Raw genomic sequence first — 20,735 nt, forward strand, 5'->3', positions numbered from 1 at the left:
GGTAGCTCAGTGGAGTGAGAGTCAGGCCTAGAGACAGGAGGTCCTAGGTTCAAACCCGGCCTCAGCCACTTCCCAGCTGTGTGACCCTGGGCAAGTCACTTGACCCCCATTGCCCACCCTTACCAATCTTCCACCTGTGAGACAATACACCAAAGTACAAGGGTAAAAAAAAAAAAGAAGCAAAGAGATAGTCTTCACCCTCAAAGATGTCATACTATATTTGGGGTCTATGGGAATACCTTGCCTAATAGCCAAGTGGGATATAACAGGGAAGCTTTGGATGGAGGTTTGGAAAGTTGAAGTATTCATATTGTTATTACCAAGGCACATATATGTATTGCCTAGGAGTCAATAGTATATCTTCTTAATAGTCATTGGGAAAATAGATGACATTTATCATATTTCCAGGTATTACCAAACTCAGAAATATCTGAGGGTCTTAGTGGACTAAAAAACTAATATTAATTAACACTGTAATAAAGCAGCCACAATTTTTTTTTAACCTTTGTACTTTGGTGTATTGTCTCATAGGTGGAAGAGTGGTAAGGGTGGGCAATGGGGGTCAAGTGACTTGCCCAGGGTCACACAGCTGGGCAGTGGCTGAGGCTGGGTTTGAACCTAGGACCTCCTGTCTCTAAGCCTGACTCTCACTCCACTGAGTTACCCAGCTGCCCCGCAGCCACAATTTTAATGCTGATGAGAATTTAATCTGCACTAGTACATTCTCAGTAACCAGAACATAAAAAGTGACAATCTTGAAATCATATCTAAAGTGTTGTGTTCCATTCTGGCTACTACATTTTGGGAAGGATACTGGCAAAGTCAAGTGCCTACTAATATGACCCAGAAGGTGGGAGCACATGAAGATTAATTGAATGGTCTATGGATGTTTTGCATGGAGAATAGAAGACTTAGGGAAATGTGATTGGTATCTTAAAATGTTTAATGGGTTGTCCTACTGAAAAGAAGGTAGGTTTATTTTGCCTAATCCCCAGATGAGAAAAATACATCCAAAGGGTAAAAGTTAGAGAGGCAGATTTCAGCTAGATTCATATATATGGATATAGATAGTGTGGACTAAAGGATCTCTTTGATGTGAGTTTTCCCTCCAATGATAAAAATTGCATCTCATACATGCCTGTCCTTCTTATGTGACTCTTGCCAATGTTCTCTCATAAATCTACCAAAGGGGATTCCATCTAGACATTCTTGGGTTTTTTTTCTCATTCTCAACATCATGTAGATCCTAGTGGAACACATATGCTATCCATTGCTTGCCTTTTCCTTACTCTCACTCTATGACTGGCCATTTTTTCCAGTCATGCATTTCTCTCATGACATCCTTTATACTATTTCTCCTATACAATTCTTTGTAAGTAAGGTGTTTTACTCTGTTTTAAGTCCAACATATATCCTGTCATTGCCCTTTGAGTGATCCTCAGTGTTACTTCTTTGGAGACAGTAGTATTCTATGATTTGTTGCCATTGTAATATCATTCAAATATTGGTGTTCAGAAGATGGGCTAGTGTTTCAGACAGAAGTTTGAGATCATGAGAAGAACCATGCAATTTTCCAAACGGCAATTTTTTGGCCTGCTCTCCTTCTGTTCAATTCTGCAGTCATTGCAATGTCCTTTTGCAGCATCTGTCCATGATATATTTACGGATGAATTCTATGGGGTATCAATCTAACTGTTGTGAAATGTGAGTCAAACTCTCTTTGTCTATCAATCAGCAACTTTTAAGTTAATCAATCAAAAACTTAAGTACCTTATCAGTCACTAAGTATGAAAGTTCACAAGTCACTTGCTAGAGTGGGTGACAACTCCAGAAGCCACTGTCCACCCCCTGGGTAGTGTTAGGCAAATTGAAAGACCACAATTAGTTCCCATAAAGTGGGGGTAGTGACAGGAAGTGAAATTGAGAAAACTGCTTTAAAAGGCCAGCCTAAGGAGTCAGTCAGGCTTTCTGCATTAGTGAGCCAGACTGGAGGAGGAGACTCTTTCCCTGGATCCTGAGTTGGCTTGTGGTGGTGAGTGCAGTGATTCCTTCCTTAGTTCTTCAGTGAGGAGACTCTCTCTACTTGTTGGTGCTTTGGTGGGATACTCCCTTCAGCATGAGTTCTGGTGAGATTCTTGGTGGTCTTAGCCTCTTGTACCCTGAAGGTTCTCGGTAGATTCTTCAATGTTTCCTGGTTCTTTGGATTTCAGCTTCCTAATTAGGAATTCAGATTCTGGTGAGATTTGCTTTTGGATTCACATTTGTGGTCTGGAGACATAAGGATTAAAATTAGGGTATTTGTAGCTAGGCAGTACTTTCTGTATCTTTATCTACATTTTTCCACTTTCACTCTTTCCACCTCTTTGTAAATAAAGCTGCTAAAAATTATTTTGACTTAAGCTGTAATATTTTTAGATTGGCAACCACAGTATTACTTTAGAATTCTCATATTTAGCATAAAACCTAAATTTAGATTCTTATAGTATATACAGTTGTCCCTTGCAATATTATGGTTCACTTATCACAGCTTCAGTTTGTGGGTTTTTTAAAAAATCCAATTCTGTATCCTGTAGTTTTTGCTATATCATGAGATTTTGCAGATGAATACTGTACTGTACACAATGGAAATGCAGTGCCACTATGCTTGTGCAAGTTTTCCAGTGTGAGATTGTACAAGGCACACTATTGGCTGATGGACTGAAAGATGACCAACCACAATGCTGTATTCTGTATCCTGGGCACTGATTGGCCCAGCACTGGTCTGTTTGCTCTCCCGCTACTTGGCGGATTTTCACCTATCATGGGGGTCTCTGGAACATAACTCCTACAATAGGCGAGGGATCACTGTAACACAGTTTGAACAATAGCCATTCTTCTTTCACATATTTATTTTCCCTGAATGAATAATAGACTGCTATTTTTTGAATAATATTAGATTTCATTTAAGAATCTCTGTAGTGTTTAGGAACTATATATGATCAATACATTATTCACAAGCAGGAGCATCTGGAGGAACTTTCCATCTATAAGAATCCCTTTTCATTAGAATTCTATTCTGCTTATCCTCAGTGACAGTGGTTAACACCTTTGGCAAGCATACATCTTGCCTCATAATAAAAATTAGGTCAATGAACAGAGCATTTCTGTTGTTACATCATTCAAGGAGTCTCAAATGACATTTATATATACATGGGAAACATCTTGTTAGAATAGGGCCTTTACGGCAGTGTTTTGTTCTACCAAATAAAATGCTATTTTCCTAACCACAAATGCAGTGAAATCTTACATTCCCTATACCTTTCAGTAAGTTGTGTGATTAAAGATGTGACCTGATATAAAATATCATTTGAGAAAACCTGGTTATTCCCATCTATCTAGGTCACCATTCTGTAACTGGTGCAATATATTCAAATATCTCTGGGAAAAAGCAGTTCTCTAACTCAAAGCAGTCTAGATGATAAAAGGAGATAAAAGTTACCAGCAAGAAAGTTAAAAGTACTCAGCAAAGAGGTTCCCTGGGGTTTTAGGAACTCTTTGTCAAGGTCTTAAAATTGCTTTTATGCCCTTCTTGTCCAGAGGGCTCATAGCTGGGTCTCAGATCAATCTGTCTAGGGGCAAAGTTAATCCAAACCTCCCTAGGTCTGTATCACAACTTTCTTGCTCAAAATAGTCCAGGCCAGTGTCTTGGAAGTATGAGAATTTAACTTAAACTTCTCCTGTTCCATCAGTATTCTGGTTCATAATACCATCTCCTGTTCTTCTCAGGTATATACCCAATGTATGTGTGTATATTCTTATTTAAAAAATCTCTGTATAGTTGGGAATAGGCGGATAGGTCAGTAATTATTGATATTCTCTGTTGACTTTTGTTTTTGTTATAACAAGGTCCAAATTGTTTCCCACCTTGCTCCTCATGCATTTGACATCTTCTCCTTCAGAAATCTTGAGAAACAATCACTTTGTGCTCTTAAAATTGTGTTGCTTCTGATCTGACCTTCTTGTGCATATTTTTAGTCTTACTCACTCAGCTTTTCCCATATAGGATTTCTTCAGGGTCATTTCTTCTTTTTCTTGCAGCATATCTGTGACCAAATTTAGTAGTTCCATTGTCCTTGATGATGAAAGTTTGTTATAAAAATATTTTCCATTTGTTTATTGACCTTTTTTTGGTTTCATCCTTGAATGATGTTGCTTTTAAGAAGGAACATATTCATAAAATTTAAGAGTTGTGGAAAAAGGATAACATGAAACCTGAATGAAGAGAATGAGTTCCCCTCAGTAGGTCCCTTCAAATAAAAGCTAGATGACTTCCTGTAAGGAATGTTATAGGGATTCTTGGTTTGGACTAGATGAGCCTTTTCAGTTTGGAGATTGTAAGATTCTGAGGTTTTTAAGAAAGAGCAGTAATGAATGATCAGCCTTTTGGCTTTGGACTGTGGAAATTGGCCCACCTTCCTGTGTTGAAATCTAACTCTACCCATAGAATATTCTTAGTCTGCAACCTTCATATCCTGTAGCTATTCTGGGTTCTTTAGTGCCTTGGCAGTGTGTTTCCACTATAAGCTAATTTCAGAGGACTCACCCTGGGGAAATGAACACTTGATAATTTTTTTTGCTTGTTTTGTCTCTAAAAGTCTAGAGAAAATCTGTGTGATAGGTTACTTTTGAAGATCTGTTAGGAATTCCAATCACTCAGGAAAGGATTTTGGAGGCTAGGATTGAGTTAGATTCCCTCTATTCACTCCTGCTTAGTTTCTTGTATTATTATACAGATCCTCTAAGTGAATTGGTACCTCAAGTTATCTTTGAAACTGACCCATCCATCCTGGAAGCTCCAAGCTTATTTGATAATATAAAGGAAACACACTAAGAGGAAAGGGCTTAAGGTGAATTGAAATTCATCTATTCTTCAATTAAATGAAAATTCTGAAAACCACCAGAGAATATTATACTAGAGTCCAGTTCATGTAGTCATATTAATTCTATTTTCCAAAGAGAATTGTGAAAAGACTCATTTTGATTAAGAACTTGTAATAATTATAGAATTTATAAAAATAAAGTATTATAGACCTGTGTGGCATAAAATGCAAATATGACAGCAGAGTGACTAAGATGATTGTAGCTCAAGTAGCTTTCTTATAAAATTAAGGCATAGGTAAGTTACAAAACCATTTGAATTGGCTAAGAATGTGGTTATAGAGATCTGACATGCTGTAATGAATAGAGCTGACTGTAGAGTCAGGATGACTAGGCTTTAAGACTTGCTTCTTTCACTTACTGGCTCTGTAATCCTGAGAACGTCAGGAATGCCCAGTGCTTCTGGCAACTATCAGAGACTGAGTCCCAGAATGGGTGCTTATACAGGTCTAGTCCCTTACTACCCCTCTTCAAATAAACAAACAAACTAATTGTACTAGTTTCACAAATCACCACGAATTTAGTGACTGTTGCTTTGGCAATAAAACAGAATTTTAAAATTTTAATAGATTGGCATTTTATTGTTGGTCACATTGGGAATTTATAAGTAGGAAAATAATTAGTTTATACCTTGGAAAAAGAATGGTTAGAGTTTGAGGGACAAAGAAAAAATAGAAGGGCACAGAAAATGGGGGAGATAAGAAAGTAGAAGGGGCAACAATCTTAGGGAATGAACATTCCTTGAGCTATACCTGAACAGCTTACTCCAAAGTAAATTCATGCCTTGTACAATAAAATAGTGCATTTCCAAAAGTTCATCAATGCCCTCCTATTATGGGTATTTCATAAATGGCTTGGTACAATCTCTCTCTCTCTCGGCTGAATTTTCAAGCTTTTTCTTCACTATGAAAATCTTACTAGCCATTTGAAAGTAGTCTGCATAACAATTTATTGGATGGTTTTATGTCATTTTATCTTAGGCCTCTCAGTTCTATATCAGGAACTGACTGGAGTAAAAAAGTAGTTTTCTCACCCTTTGATAATGAACATAAAAGAGAATAAGAGGCTACTGTGGAGGTAAATAATGGATTTTGATAAATGTTTCATACCTTTCTTTGTTTGGTTTAATATTGATGTCACCAATGATATGGATGTCTGCAAATTTTATCCTAAATTTGCTCAAAAGCGCAGCCATCCTAAAACATAAGAAAGAACATTTCATTACTACATATTTAACTACTCTCAATCAAACAATATTTGTATTTGAGTTACAATATTAAAACAATCATGTTTCATTTCAGCTGAGCTTCACAGGCAAGCTAATTTATCTAAAAGATTTTAGTTAGTGTTTGATTTTGTTACAACACTTGATGGATATATTAAGTTTGGGCTACATTGCTTCATTGAAGCCCCAAGAGAAAGTTGTATAGGTGCAAAAGCCAGACCTAGAAAATGGGATTAGAAATGTTAAGGAAGAAAAGTGATAATTTGTTCACATTTTTTTTCAACTTGGACTTTTTGACAGGTTTAAAAATGCATACTCTTTCCACTTGTACATTTGAAGTCTCTCTATAACTTTTCATTCTGTGCAAAAATTGTCTGTCTGTACAAATCACCCAGAGAAAATCTACTCAATACATTAAAGGCTTTCTTCGATTCTTTCAATAGTCTTTGAATACCAGTATAACACTGGTTTTGTGTCTATTATTACCACTCTGGTTGCATGACAGGACATTCCTGCTGCTGCTTTTTATGTCAATTCTTGTATGCAAGTCATTATTGTTATTATTCTGTAGTCTACTTATTCCCAAATGAATGACTAATAACAACTTATACCTAATATACCTAATATGTCCTTCAGATCATCTAAAGCAGTGGTTCCCAACTTTTTTGGCCTACTGTCCCCTTTCCAGAAAAAATATTATTTAGCGCCTCCTGTCACATACTATCACCGCTCCCTTACAGTTATTCACTGCCCCCAAATGCATCTGTGGCCATCACCACTCCCCTGGATCACTGCAGCACCCGCCAAGGGGTGGTGGAGCCCACTTTGGGAATCACTGATCTAAAGTTTCAGTTCTTCTAAGAGGATGGTACTTCGTAGTTATCAGCTATTACCCCAGCACCACTGGGAGAATAGTAGTGATATCATACCACCTTTCTAAGGATACAATTACTAATTGTAGTACAAAGACTGGAAGGTTAGTTATTGGATCAGCCAGTTTGCATCTATAAAATTGGAATCATCCCTTATATTTTCTTCTCTCTCAGGCAGATGTAGGCATAACATCAGGTGTCTCTATTTTTTGAATTGTCAACTAGATAAAACCACATAAACATTAAAGAAGAATGGTATTCCCATTCTTCTGGAACCCTGGAAATGAAGATGAAATAATACGAGATGAAATAATTTTAAATGAGGTGAAATATTTTAAAAGCATTTAACTCTTCCAATTGGTGGGAATATGGTGATTAAAAAAAACCCAAAAAACAACACCTTGATATACTTACCAGATACTTGGAATGGTAAATTATGGGAAAGAAAAGAAATCTAAGCTCTATCAAAATTATTTTATTTTTATTTTAATTGTACCTGAAAAGTTCTTAGAGACCTTAAGAGGAGCTATTGCATAGTATTAACCATGAACCAAGCGACTATTTTAAACGACAGAAATTGCCAATACGTACGCTATTTTTTCTTCTTCGATACGATTTATCTTGCCTCCAACATATATCCTCAATTTGCAGTCTTTCCATTTTTTCCTGAGAGTCAGGATATAAGGGATTAGGAGTGTTAACCCTGGAGGGGGAAAAAAACTTTATTGTGATTCTGTAATATGAATGTGTATAAGTGAAAGAAAACATCTCAGTTCCTTTATTCAGCTCTGAATTTATAGATCCTATAACTTTTTAAACGCTGAAAAATATAGAAATTTCATACTTTATCATGTTTCCCATATGTTATGCTAAATTTGTCAATATGGAAATCCCATCCCTTGCTATATATTTCAGTGCCACTTACCTCCATCATCAAACAACCACCAAACATCAATGGTGCCTTTGCCTTGCTTTTTTTTAAACTGAGTGCTGGCTTCCACCAGTCTTTGGTTGAACTCCCCTACATGCATTGATTGGATTGTGTTAATACCACTGTCTGAAATGAAAAAAGAAAAATTTTTAAATGGTAACAAAATAACTTGCTAATAAATCGATTGACTAAAACAGATGACTTTTTTTCTTTTGGAGGAAAGAGTTAAATTTGAAAAATTGGGTAGATAAAGAATTAAATAAATAATTTTCTCTCTTTTTAAAAAAGGGAATTATAGGTAAAGTTTTATTGTATGATGATTACTATCACTTTTAACTCTTGAATAAAGATTTAGAACTTGCCTTAGAATTACAAACTTTAATTTTAGAGAGCTTTGTGTATTTTTCAGTTCCTTGGTCCACATAGGGAAATTGCTGTTTAGTCATGTGGCAATTTCAGTAATCTGACCCATTTATATTATAATAGTTTAGAAACTTCAAATAACAACAAATCCACCAAGACAATTTCCAAATTCCAGATATGAATTTACTTGAGAATTCTAATATTTCCAATTTATCCAAAAATGAAAATTACTATCATACAGATCCTTAACTATGTAACATGACAATACATGCAGAATTTTATAGTTACAGGATTATGAATGTTTTTATATCATGTGAAAATCTGGTTCTATAATAGTCTTTAAGGCCCCTCTACCATCTTGGCTCTATGTCTCCTGCTTTCCCCCTATTTTTGAAGGTCCTAACATCTCCATTTCCTAAGCATAGTTTCCATCCCCCTTCCCCTTAAGGAAGCTAATAATAGATAGATATAGATATTAGAATTGAATAGGTTTTAAAGATACTAAAGAAATTGTGTCAAAGTCAAGCACCACCTTCTACATCTACCCTTGCCTGATTCCTCCAAGTTTTAGTGACTTCTTTTAAAAACTTACCATGCGTTCATTTTATGTATATTTACAAATGTACTTCTTAGGCATGTATTGATGGGCCAGCAAACTACACTGGAAGATAGTTACCAATGGCCTTTCCTCTATGCAAGTTACTTTCCTCAACAGAACGTAAGCTCCTTGAGGACAGGAACTGTTTCATTTTTGTCTTTGTATTTCTAGCACCTTCACACATAAAAAATGCTTTCATTGAGCATTCCTGACTGATTGAACTTTTAGTAACAGTTTTTTAGCAATTGAAAAATTATCTTTCCCCAAACAAACTGTTAACCTTTGATTTTTAAAGCTATAACCTAAGCTTTTTAGGGGCACCTGTTAAATAACTTTTTTTAGTATTCCATCACACCTCCCTCCTTCATTATTATCATCTTTTCATATTCCCTCAAAGAAAATAATAGAAAAATAGACACTAAAACCAGTTTACTGAAGCAATTACTCTCATATTTTACCTACATTCTCCCCTTCTGATTTCTCAGTAAAATAATTTTTTAAAAACATTAAAATGTCAAACTTTTATTAAGTTTAAAAATCTTTCAAAACTTAAAAAAGTAGGTAAAAGTTGCTATTTTTTAAAAACTAATTTTTTAGTTTCTAATTATATAGAAAAACTGCACATAGGGAGACAATAGCATCTTATCAGTATCTTCAGCCCATGTTCAAATAGCCACTTGGACATGATGGACCTTAACCTGTATATAACTTCTAATCTTAATTTTCTTTGAATGTTGTGACTTTATTGCTATATTTCAAAAAGTGTTATGCTAGTATTTAAAGTAGAGATGATAGCCTTCTTTGAGGTTTTTCTCTGACTTATCAGGCTCCAAAGATGCTTTGTACTATCTTTTAGTGTTGCCATATTTTGGAATTGAGAATTCTAAAGCAATTATTTACTTCTCTCTAGTTTCAATTTCCCTAGTCTTGATTGGACCCATAAGAGAAGAACATTTATGAACAAAATGGTCTGAGACTTGCTTTCAGAGTCAAGAAACAATGCTGAATGTTTAAAGGACTAAATGAAATATACACACAAGGAAGCACATGCACACATACATACACATAGTTTACATATGGAGCTCTTTATGCAAAGACTAGACAGCCACTTGTACAGTAGGATGTATTTATTCTCCTACAAATCAGGAGCTCATAAGCTTTTCTGGCATCATGGACTCCTTGGGCAATCTAACAAAAACCATGGACTTCTCCTAAGAATAATGTTTTTAATTAATGGAAGGGAATAAGGTTAATGAAAATAAATAATTTTTTTTGACATCTGAGATCACAAGTATCTTGAAATTTATCCCCTAGCTCCAGGTTAAGAACATCTGTATTAGATGGTGAAATCTCTTCCAACTCTGAAATTCTATGATTTTTTGTGAAACATTGGTCTTACTTATGTATACAAATCTATTGCAGTCCATAGAACTTGCATCTGAATAACTGAGGGAAGAATTGATCCTGATTTTAAAGCCCAGAAGAGCTACCAAACAACTAAAACAAACAGTGTTGTGTTTTTAAATGCTAAGCATGATTTGCTCCTTTTTAATTTTAATTTTTTGCCTTTCTGGATCATTGTGGTAGCCTGAGTTTTAGAGAAGAATGGTATGTATTTACCAAAGCAATACATAAAGGCAAACGTCCCCCTGACCCCCACAACTTCCATGATAGTGTAGCTTCTTTTCATTGATAGAGAAGGAAATTATGTTTTCTTACTGGGAGAGAAAAGCACTCTGAAAAATGCAGTGAAGTATAGTGGAAAAGACATCAGACTTGAAAGTCATGAATCCAGAGTTCTTGCTCTAACTTGGCCACTAATTAGTGTGACTTAAGGCAAGTCAAATTTTTTGGAACTCAGTTTCCTCATCTATAAAAAGAGGACATTGAAAGATTGGAAGTCTACCTCTAAAAGTCCTATCATTCTAATGCCAAGCTTTCTAAATTGCCTGTCACATATGAAGACGGTATAAGGTATAAGGATCTGTTTTGCGAGTAAATGTATTTCCATCACAAGAATGTAAGCTTCTTGAGAGAAAGGATTGTTAATGTCCCTAGTGCCTACTCTATTTCCTGGCACGAAGAGGATACTTATTAAAGGCTTGTTGATTGATTGATTAATGGATTTTTTGAATGAAAGTCTTTATAAAGGAAAGAGGAAACCACATTGGGGCATTTTTCCTTCATAATTTCTTAAAATATGATGTCTAGGATCCTTTTATTGGTCATAATTTTCTTGTAGTCCAATAATTTAAAACAATCTTTCTATCTTTCAACTCAGTTGTTTTTCTTTTTTCTTTTTTTAGTCATGCATTTTTAATTTTAATTAATTTATTTAAAAATTTTTATTAATTTTTTTATTTTTAGAAAAATTTTCCATGGTTGCATTGGTGTGGTCCTTTCAGGTCTATATCCCCAATCATGTCCTCATCAACTCAAGTGTTCAAGCAGTTGTTTTTCTTCTGTGTCTCCACTCCTGTAGTTCTTCCTCTGAATGTGGGTAGCGTTTTTTTTTTTCCATAAATCCCTCAGAATTGTTCTGGGTTATTGCATTGCTGCTAGTACAGAAGTCCATTACATTCTATTTTACCATAGTGTATCAGTCTCTGTGTACAACATTCTTCTGGCTCTGCTCCTTTCACTTTGCATCAGTTCCTGGAGGTCTTTCCAGTTCACATGGAATTCTTCCAGTTTATTATTCCTTTGAGCACAATAGTATTCCATCACCAACATATACCACAATTTGTTCAGTCATTCCCCAATTGAAGGGCATATCCTCACTTTCCAGTTTTTTGCCACCACAAAGAGCACAGCTATAAATATTTTTGTACAAGTCTGTTTATCTATGATCTCTTTGGGGTACAAACCCAGCAATAGTATGGCTGGATCAAAGGGTAGGCATTCTTTTATTGCTCTTTGGGCGTAATTCCAAACTGCCATCCAGAATGGTTGGATCAGTTCACAATTCCACCAGCAGGGCATTAATGTCCCAATTTTGCCACATTTCCAACATTCATTACTCTCCCCTGCTATCATTTACGCCAATCTGCTAGGTGTGAGGTGATACCTCAGAGTTGTTTTGATTTGCATTTCTCTAATTATTAGAGATTTAGAACACTTTCTCATGTGCTTATTGATACTTTTAATTTCTTTATCTGAAAATTGCCTATTCATGTTCCTTGCCCATTTATCAATTGGGGAATGGCTTGATTTTTTATACAATTGATTTAGTTCCTTGTATATTTGAGTAATTAGAACTCTGTCAGAATTTTTTGTTATAAAGATTTTTTCCCAGTTTGTTGTTTCCCTTCTGGTTTTGGTTGCATTGTTTTTGTTTGTACAAAAACTTTTTAATTTAATATAATCAAAATTATTTCTTTTACATTTTGTAATTTTTTCTAACTCTTGCTTGGTTTTAAAATCTTTCCTTTCCCAGAGATCTGACAAGTATACTATTCTGTATTCACTTGATTTACTTACAGTTTCCTTCTTTATATTCAAGTCTTTCACCCATTCTGAATTTATCTTGGTGTAGGGTGTGAGATGTTGATCTAAGCCTAATCTCTCCCATATTGTTTTCCAATTTTCCCAGCAGTTTTTGTCAAATAGTGGATTTTTGTCCCAAAAGTTGGGCTCTTTGGGTTTATCATACACTGTTTTGCTGATGTCACTTACCCCAAGTCTATTCCACTAATCCTCCCTTCTATCTCTTAGCCAGTACCATATTGTTTTGATGACTGCTGCTTTATAGTATAGCTTAATATCTGGTACTGCTAGGCCACCTTCCTTCACGCTTTTTTTTCATGATTTCCCTTGATATTCTTGATCTTTTGTTCTTCCAAATGAACTTTGTTATAGTTTTTTCTAATTCAGTAAAAAAGTTTTTTGGTAGTTTGATAGGTATGGCACTAAATAAGTAAATTAATTTGGGTAGAATGGTCATTTTTATTATGTTAGCTCATCCTACCCATGAGCAATCTATGTTTTTCCAATTGTTTAGATCTAGTTTTAATTGTTTGGAAAGTATTTTGTAGTTATGTTTGTATAATTCCTGTGTTTGTTTTGGTAGATAGATTCCTAAGTATTTTATATTGTCTAGGGTGATTTTAAATGGTGTTTCTCTTTCTACCTCTTGCTGCTGTGATATGTTGGAGATATATAGAAACGCTAATGATTTATGTGCATTTATTTTGTATCCTGCAACTTTGCTAAAGTTGTTGATTGTTTCTATTAGCTTTTTAGTTGATTCTCTAGGATTTTTTAAGTAGATCATCATATCATCTGCAAAGAGTGATAGCTTAGTTTCCTCATTGCCTGTTTTAATACCTTCAATTTCTTTTTCTTCTCTAATTGCTACTGCTAGTGTTTCTAGTACAATGTTAAATAATAGAGGTGATAATGGGTACCCTTGTTTCACACCTGATCTTATTCAAAAGGCTTCTAATTTATCCCTGTTGCATATGATGCTTGTTGTATATGTTATTTTTCTGATGAATATTTCATATTTTCTATTTTTTTCATTCTTTTGACTTAATTGTTTCTAGATGTCTCATGGAGTTATAAGCTTCTACTTGCTCAATTCTAATTTTTCAGGAATTATTTTCGTCAGTGGACTTCTGTACCTTATTTTCCATTTGGCCTGTTCTTCTTTTTGAGAAATACTTTTCTTCAGTGAGTTTTTGAGCTTCTTTTACAATTAGGCTGATTCTGTTTTTTAAATATATTGTTTTCTTCAGTATTTTTTGGTGTCTCTTTTACAAAGCTGTTCATTTCCTTTTCAGAATTTTTTTAACTCACCCATTTCTTTCCCCAGTTTTTCCTATACCACTTTTATGTCTTTCTTTAATTCTTCCAGGAATTCTTGTTAGGTTTGTGCCCAAATAGCATTTTTTCTTTGAGACTTTTGTTTTTAGATAGTTTCACATTGTTATCTTCTTTTGAGTTTGCCTTAGTCTTTTTCCCTGCTACTGTTGCTTTTTATGGTCAGGTATATATAAACCTATTTATTTTCCCAGACTATTTCTTGACTTGAGCTTTATGTTAAAGTTTAATTCTGCTTACCTGGAGCTGGAGATGCACTGTCCCAAGATTCAGTTTTTTCTATGCTGCTCTTTCCAGACATAGTTCTAAGGATCTGTAAGTTTTCAATGCTTCCAAGATTGTGTGATTTGGGTACAAGTGTGCCCATTGCTCTCCTGATCTGAGCTCTGGTACCAGAAAGAGTCACTGATTTCTTGTAAACACAAGTACTAATGCTTCTCTCTGTGTTGAGGTTGTGGCAAAGATGCCTTCTCCTTTGTAACTGGCCAGAAATGCGCTTACTCTGCCCTGGAGCTATGACCCAGAATTTTGTATGGGCAATTGAGTTGCCAATCAGCACTGGCTACACCTGGTGCCAGCAAAGGACTGTCTATAATCTCCTCATCAGTTGCCTGAGCCCTTTAATGTTTCTGGGTTGAGCGCTCCCAAAATTGCTGTCACCACTATTTCAGCTACTTTTATGGCAGCTGCAGGTACTGTCCTGTGTCCTCTGTGTTGGCTCCCACCCTGCTATTATTGATCTTTCTTGACAATTTTTTAAGTTTTCTTTTGTGTCCTTTTTTGGTCTCTGCTGCTTCAAAAATTCAATTCAAGGTGTTATTTTTAAGTTGTTTGGATGGGAATGTTGGGAGAGTTTGGCTGGTTTTTGCCCCTAATCTGCACCTTCAGGAGCTGTTTTTACCTCCTACATAGAGGAAATCTCTGCTTCCACCAAATGAAAGTCTAATCTTCCCCTTTCTTCTCCAAACCCACCATTGAGGGCACTGTGTTTTTTCTTCTTTGTATCAGTATTGGCTAGCCTGGTCCCTTGAATATAGTAAGTACTAAATAAATGTTGGTTGAATTGAATTGAAACTGATATACCATATAATAAATATAAAAATAATACAATATAGAATAAAAATCTCACCGTTAGAAAGCATTGTGTGGTATATTTATTGTGGTACATTTATAAATACCCAACTTAAAAATAATGGCTAAGACTCCTGGGATAGCCAGATATTAGGATATAGGGAATGGCCATAAAACAGCAGATGATTGGGGTCTGCATAAGCCAGATGATTTTTCCAGCAGCCTTTAGTTTTAAAGATCCTTTCTTTTTCTTATAATTAAAAGAGCGATTTGACACTCCTAGCTTTCTCTGTGTTTGGATAAGAAATGCTTATATCACATTCAGAGAGTTCTTACCATAACTGTAGTAGAATATATCTATATCTATGTCTATACCTCTCTCATTCTCAATTTCTCTTTTTATCTCCATTCTATCTATCTATCTATCTATCTATCTATCTATCTATCTATCTATCTATCTATCTATCTATCTCTATCTCTTCATCCGTCTATCTCTATTTGAATCCTGTTCAATTAGGTGACTTCTTTAGAACTCTAAACTTTTGAGTATTTTAAGTAGAAATGAATAACCTAAGGTAGAACACTCATGCAATTTCAAATTTTAAATTCTGGCCTGATTTTGGAGACATCTAGAGAGACTTTATCTTTTTCTGACTTAATTAACAGGAGTAAATAATGCAAGTATACAGTTAGCAGTATCCTCCCTGCCTACCCCAAAGTTCCCTTAGTTCTCTGAAATACATGTTAAAGCTTTTATATTTTTGTACCAGCAGAGGCCACTATAAACCTTTCTAAAATTCTCAACTACGTTTATGGAGAACTAGTACAAAGGATGAACATGTGAATTTTCCTTTTTATAAAAGGACTCCACATTTATTGATTTAAGCTTACTGTTAATCCAAGTCTGCCAAGATTAATTTTAATGCCTGGAGTCAGGAAGACCTGAGTTCAAATAACCATTCCAATCTTTGCTAAAAAATAAAGAAACCCCAAAACCCCAAATGAACAATCAGAGGTGTCTGAAATGCCTGAACAACAAACATTTAACAATTTAGAAGTGTATGCAAGATAAAATTTTCCAAGGGTTCCATTACTGTGTTTTCATTGTTTTATTATTATATAGGAAGTATTCTGGTATAGTAGCTAAAGACATGGCCTCAGAGTCATCGTGAACTAGGTTCAAGTCTGATTTATACCAGCTGCATGAACCTGGGAAAATCCTTGAGCTCCTCAATGTTCTAAGTAACTCTCTAAAAAGTTAAGTTACAGGGTTGGTTCCAGTTAGCACTGAGAGAGGGGGTTTCTTCACCGAGAATTCCATATATCATTAAAAAATCACTGGCTGAATAATTATACATGCATATACATAAATTTAATAATAAATACCCATGAAGTTCTGGAGTTCTTTGAACCAAGGAGTTCTTTAGAAACAAGGATAATAGAATCTTATGGATTATTAGACATTCATTTCTTTATTCCTTCATAATTACTCAAAGATGGAGCAGATGGGTCAGGTTCTCTGACTCAAAATTCCAGTGATTTTTTGGGCAATAGCACACTGTCCCTTCACTTTTATGTTCTTAAATTTCTCTTCTCTTTCCACCTTTGTCTTTTTCTGCCTACCAATATCCCTTCATTTAAAGTCTCTAAAACGACTTAACCAGCGCTGTATTATAGGAGAGGGAGCCTTGACTGGCAGTGAGAAGATCTGGTTTTAGTTCAATTTCAGCTCAAAACAAGCTATGTGCCCTTAGCCAGTGATGGGCAAACTCTGCCCATGGGCCAGATGCAGCCCCCTGAAATATTCTATCCAGCCCGGTGACATTATTCCTAATCTGATGAATACAATGAGTAGGATACAACACAATGAAACATAGAAACAGACTGACAGATGAGCATTTCCTTTCCTTTGGCCCCCTCTTTAAAAGGTTTGCCCAGCACTGCCTTAGACTAATCATCAATCACCTTACCTCTGAGCCATTTGACCTCTCCACCTTCCAGTTACCTCTCTCAGGTCCCTTGCAGTTCTAATAGACTTCAAATCACTGTGACCTCAGGTGTCTTGACCCCAAACTAAATCATCTCTTTATTATGGAAAGTCCCTGAAGGAACTTAGCTCTAAATCGTCACTATCTTTTTTTTTATGAAGATCATCAGGCTCCAGAATTCTCAGACACTTTCTTTTTTATACTCTTGGTCCTTCTGCTGGTCCCTGATCCCTTCTGATCCTGTCTTATCTTCCTGTCACTCTCCCTCTATAGAATGGTCAGTAAAAACTTGCAGATGGTCTAATTTTTGAAATTCAAGTAAAAGCCTGGAAGAATCCAGCAGTGAAAAATAGTACAATTCTATTTTGCTTTTTTTGTGTGTGTAAGAGGAAGGGGAGATTTTAAATCTTACCTTTTTTGGGAACTTGCTTGGTGATATTCAACTTTCCAGCCTTTTTGAACAGTCCGCGGATACCTCCACCTCCTTCTTCACACTCGTTATCTTTAATAGCAGCTTCTAATGCCAATCTCTCTTGTTCTAACTTTTCTAACTCATCTGTATAAGAAAATGAAGCCAGTAAGAAATTACTCACTTGTTCAGCTCAGGATCAAAGTTTGCAATGATAGTTTTATGAAATCCATGCTAATGATATAGATTTTTATGTTTTGCCATCTCTTTCAGTATATAAATATATATGTTTTTGTATATGTATATATGTGTACTATATGTGAATCTCTCCCATGATCAGTCAGTGTCAGAGGCATAAATTGAATCTAAGTCTTCCTGACTTCATGGCCTCTATTTGTAATGTCACACTACCTTTTATATATGTGTGTATGTATATATGTATTTTGATGCCCGTATATGTATATATGTTATATACATATACACACATGCATATATTTATAGGCATGCATATTTATATATACCTATATATGTACAAATATTAAATTATATATTTCTATGAGAGAGAGATATAGTTGGAGTTAATGAGATAAAAAGGAGATTCAAATGGATGGTAGGCATCTGTGTCATTGGCTTGCCTTTCCTCTACTTTCTCCCATAAGGAGAATATTTGTTAAATCCAAAGTTTATTTGCTCTTTTAAATTGTTTATAAACTCATGGAAAAATACTTTAAAGATGGCTTTCTCTAGTTAAAAATTAGACCACTATAACTGCTTTTAATGTAGGTTCTGATTTTATTAATAACTCTCACAAGCTCCTTAATAACAGGGAAAAGTTAAATTGAGATGATTCAGGTCTCTTATCTTTGGCAAGGCTATGAGTCATGAAATAGTAGACTTAGATGGTTTAAGAAGGCTGGAGAGAAATCAACCTTTCCTAAGCATGTCAAAAGTATTTTTCAGTTCCTGAGTGATTAGGTAGAAGGAAGATCAAGTACATAGGGCTGCCTGAAAGCAAGGGTTGAGAAAGAATGGTTATATCCTCATTCTAAGACTGGGTACCATCTAGAAAGGAGCTATACTTCACTTGCCAGTCAGTATATCTACCTAATTACATGGATATGCATTTATTCATAATATACATCGTCACATGCATATTTGTACAGATTCATACAGGTGTCTTTATCAATGTAGGTGTCAGTTACATAGTTAAGGTAAAGGATTACTGATGGACAGTCCACAATGGTAATTATGCATGCCAAAAGAATGAAGAGAAGGCTAAGGGGACCCCTTGGACACTGTTTAGAGCAGTGGTTCCCAAACTTTTTTGGCCTACTGCCCCCTTTCCAGAAAAAATATTACTTAGCACTCCCTGTCACATACCATCACCACCCCCTCATAGTTATTTACCTCCCCCAAATGCACCTGTGGCCATCATCCTGGATCACTACAGCACCCACCAGGGGGCGGTGGCGCCCACTTTGGGAATCACTGGTTTAGAGGATCTTTAATTTTAAAATTCTACTCACTGATATAAAGTAGTTTAGGAAAAGAAAATATTTCTCTGAATGTGTGTGTATATGCATATATACACACACACACATGCCCATACTGAAAATACTTCAGGCTAATCATTTAAAAGTTTTTATATATATATATTCAGATATTTTGGGGAGAGCTGAGTAGAGCTGTCTATTAAATTTGCATAAAAATCCAAATTTGAAATGGGTAGTATCTTTCTCACTGTGAGTGACTGAAGTACCTGATAAAAGTACCTGGACATTTATATAGTGCAGAAAATAATAAATTTACATAAGTGTATCAGGCACTTAGTAGATACTCACTAAATGCTGGATTAAATTGAAATTCAAACCTAGCAATTAAAGAACATCAAGCCAAATAATAAATTATAGGTGCCCTCAGCAAAAACTCACTACTTAGGGAAAACTATCCATCAATAACTCCTTCTGAGAGTGAAATATTCTACAATTCCTCCTGTCCCTTTGGAAAGAAAAGGTAAAGGGAAATGATGTGTTGTTTTTTTACTTCATCATTTAACCAAAACTCCTTACTCCAAAGTTATTAATGATCTCTTTTTTCTATGAAGGAAATTTTATTTGATATATAGCATTTTTTAGTATCATAAAGTTAAATGTCTATCAGAATAGACAAATAAATAGTGAGATTTTCTAATCAAACAACAATATTATTCTTGGTGTTGAATTTCTTTTAAAGAATAAAAATTTTAAAATACATGACATATGTAACATAAATGATACATATTATTTGTTATAAATGTGTAATAAATTATAATAAATATGTTTATCAACAAAAAATATTAGCCATGTCACCAAATCTCTCTTTCTTTTTTTAAATTGTCACATTCAATGACCTTTTCTGAGACTTATCTTTCTTGACCTCTATTCAGGATTTTAAATACCATTGTGCACCATCTCTTCTGGGATACTCTCTCCTCTTAGCTTTCATGATATTACTTCTTTCTTGCTTCTTCTACCTATCTGACTATTCTTTCATTAACTCCTTTGCTAGATCATCATACATATCCCACTCTATAACTGATACAAGATTGGTGGCTTCAAAGATCATATGTTATCTACTCAATACTGTCTAGTAGGGGACTAGTCCTACATAGTATTATATTAGGGGCTTTGATTCTTAAATTTTCAAAATGACCAAGTGGCAATGGTAAGTCTCACCATTTCTGTAAAATCAGAAATGCACCTAGTAGTTTTTGTGCTCATGGCAAATGACATGAAAGGTATTCTCATTTGAGGGGTGGTGGGGGATTGGGGTGAGAGTTTGAGGTCCAAGGACAGATTTCCTTCCCTCCCTCCTTTCCATCTTTTCTTCCCTCCTTCCCTCCTTCCTTTCCTTCTTTCCTCCCTTCCAACTACTCAGACTTAATATGGTCACAAAATTCATTCAAAGCTTATCATCTCTCTTCTGAATTTCCCTCTTTCTTTTTTGGACATTATCATCCTTCCCCTCACATAAATTAGCACTCTCATAATCATTCTTGACTTTTTACTTTCTTTAACCTTGCATTGCCATTTGGTTATAAGATCTGCTTGATTTTATCTTACCATATCTTTTCTGTGCCTTCATTCACACATCCATTTTTCTAGTTAAGATCCTCATTATTTCTCACCTTGGCTTTTGCAGTAGCCTTCTAATTGGTCTCCTTGCTGTGAGTCTCTCTCCTCCTCAATTTCATAGTATTTTCAGTTGAGGAGTAAGGGGTTAGGGGCTGAGAACAAGCTTACCATGGTGTACCATTTGGGAGCTAGATGCTAAGTAAGCTCTGTTGTTTCTATGCTACTAACGGACTTCAAGAGCAGTTAATACCTCTAAATCAAGAGCTAGCATGGTGATTAGAGGGGTGATGTTGAAGTCTTGAAGACCTGGGCTCAAGTTCTGCTTTTAATACATAATGGCTGCATGACTGGTTAAAACACTTAAACTCTCAGGGTTCTAGGCAATCCGTTAAGACTGTGTTGCCAAATAGATGATGATGATGATGAT

The 20,735-nt window shown here is 35.3% G+C and overlaps 1 protein-coding gene across 1 annotated transcript in view; it reads right to left on the reverse strand.

Moving 5' to 3' along the window:
- The window catches only part of SLC12A1 (solute carrier family 12 member 1), a 151,056-nt gene that overhangs the window by 13,489 nt on the left and 116,832 nt on the right, over positions 1-20,735 (reverse strand). Inside the window, exons 21-24 of the mRNA XM_044665187.1 lie at positions 17,199-17,342; positions 7,940-8,071; positions 7,606-7,717; positions 6,027-6,113 (exon numbers count right to left, since the gene is read on the reverse strand). Coding sequence (XP_044521122.1) covers positions 6,027-6,113; positions 7,606-7,717; positions 7,940-8,071; positions 17,199-17,342 — 475 coding nt within the window. The remainder of the gene's footprint in view (positions 1-6,026; positions 6,114-7,605; positions 7,718-7,939; positions 8,072-17,198; positions 17,343-20,735) is intronic.

The sequence above is a fragment of the Gracilinanus agilis genome, chromosome 2, assembly GCF_016433145.1.
Source record: "Gracilinanus agilis isolate LMUSP501 chromosome 2, AgileGrace, whole genome shotgun sequence".
Taxonomy (NCBI): Eukaryota; Metazoa; Chordata; class Mammalia; order Didelphimorphia; family Didelphidae; genus Gracilinanus; species Gracilinanus agilis.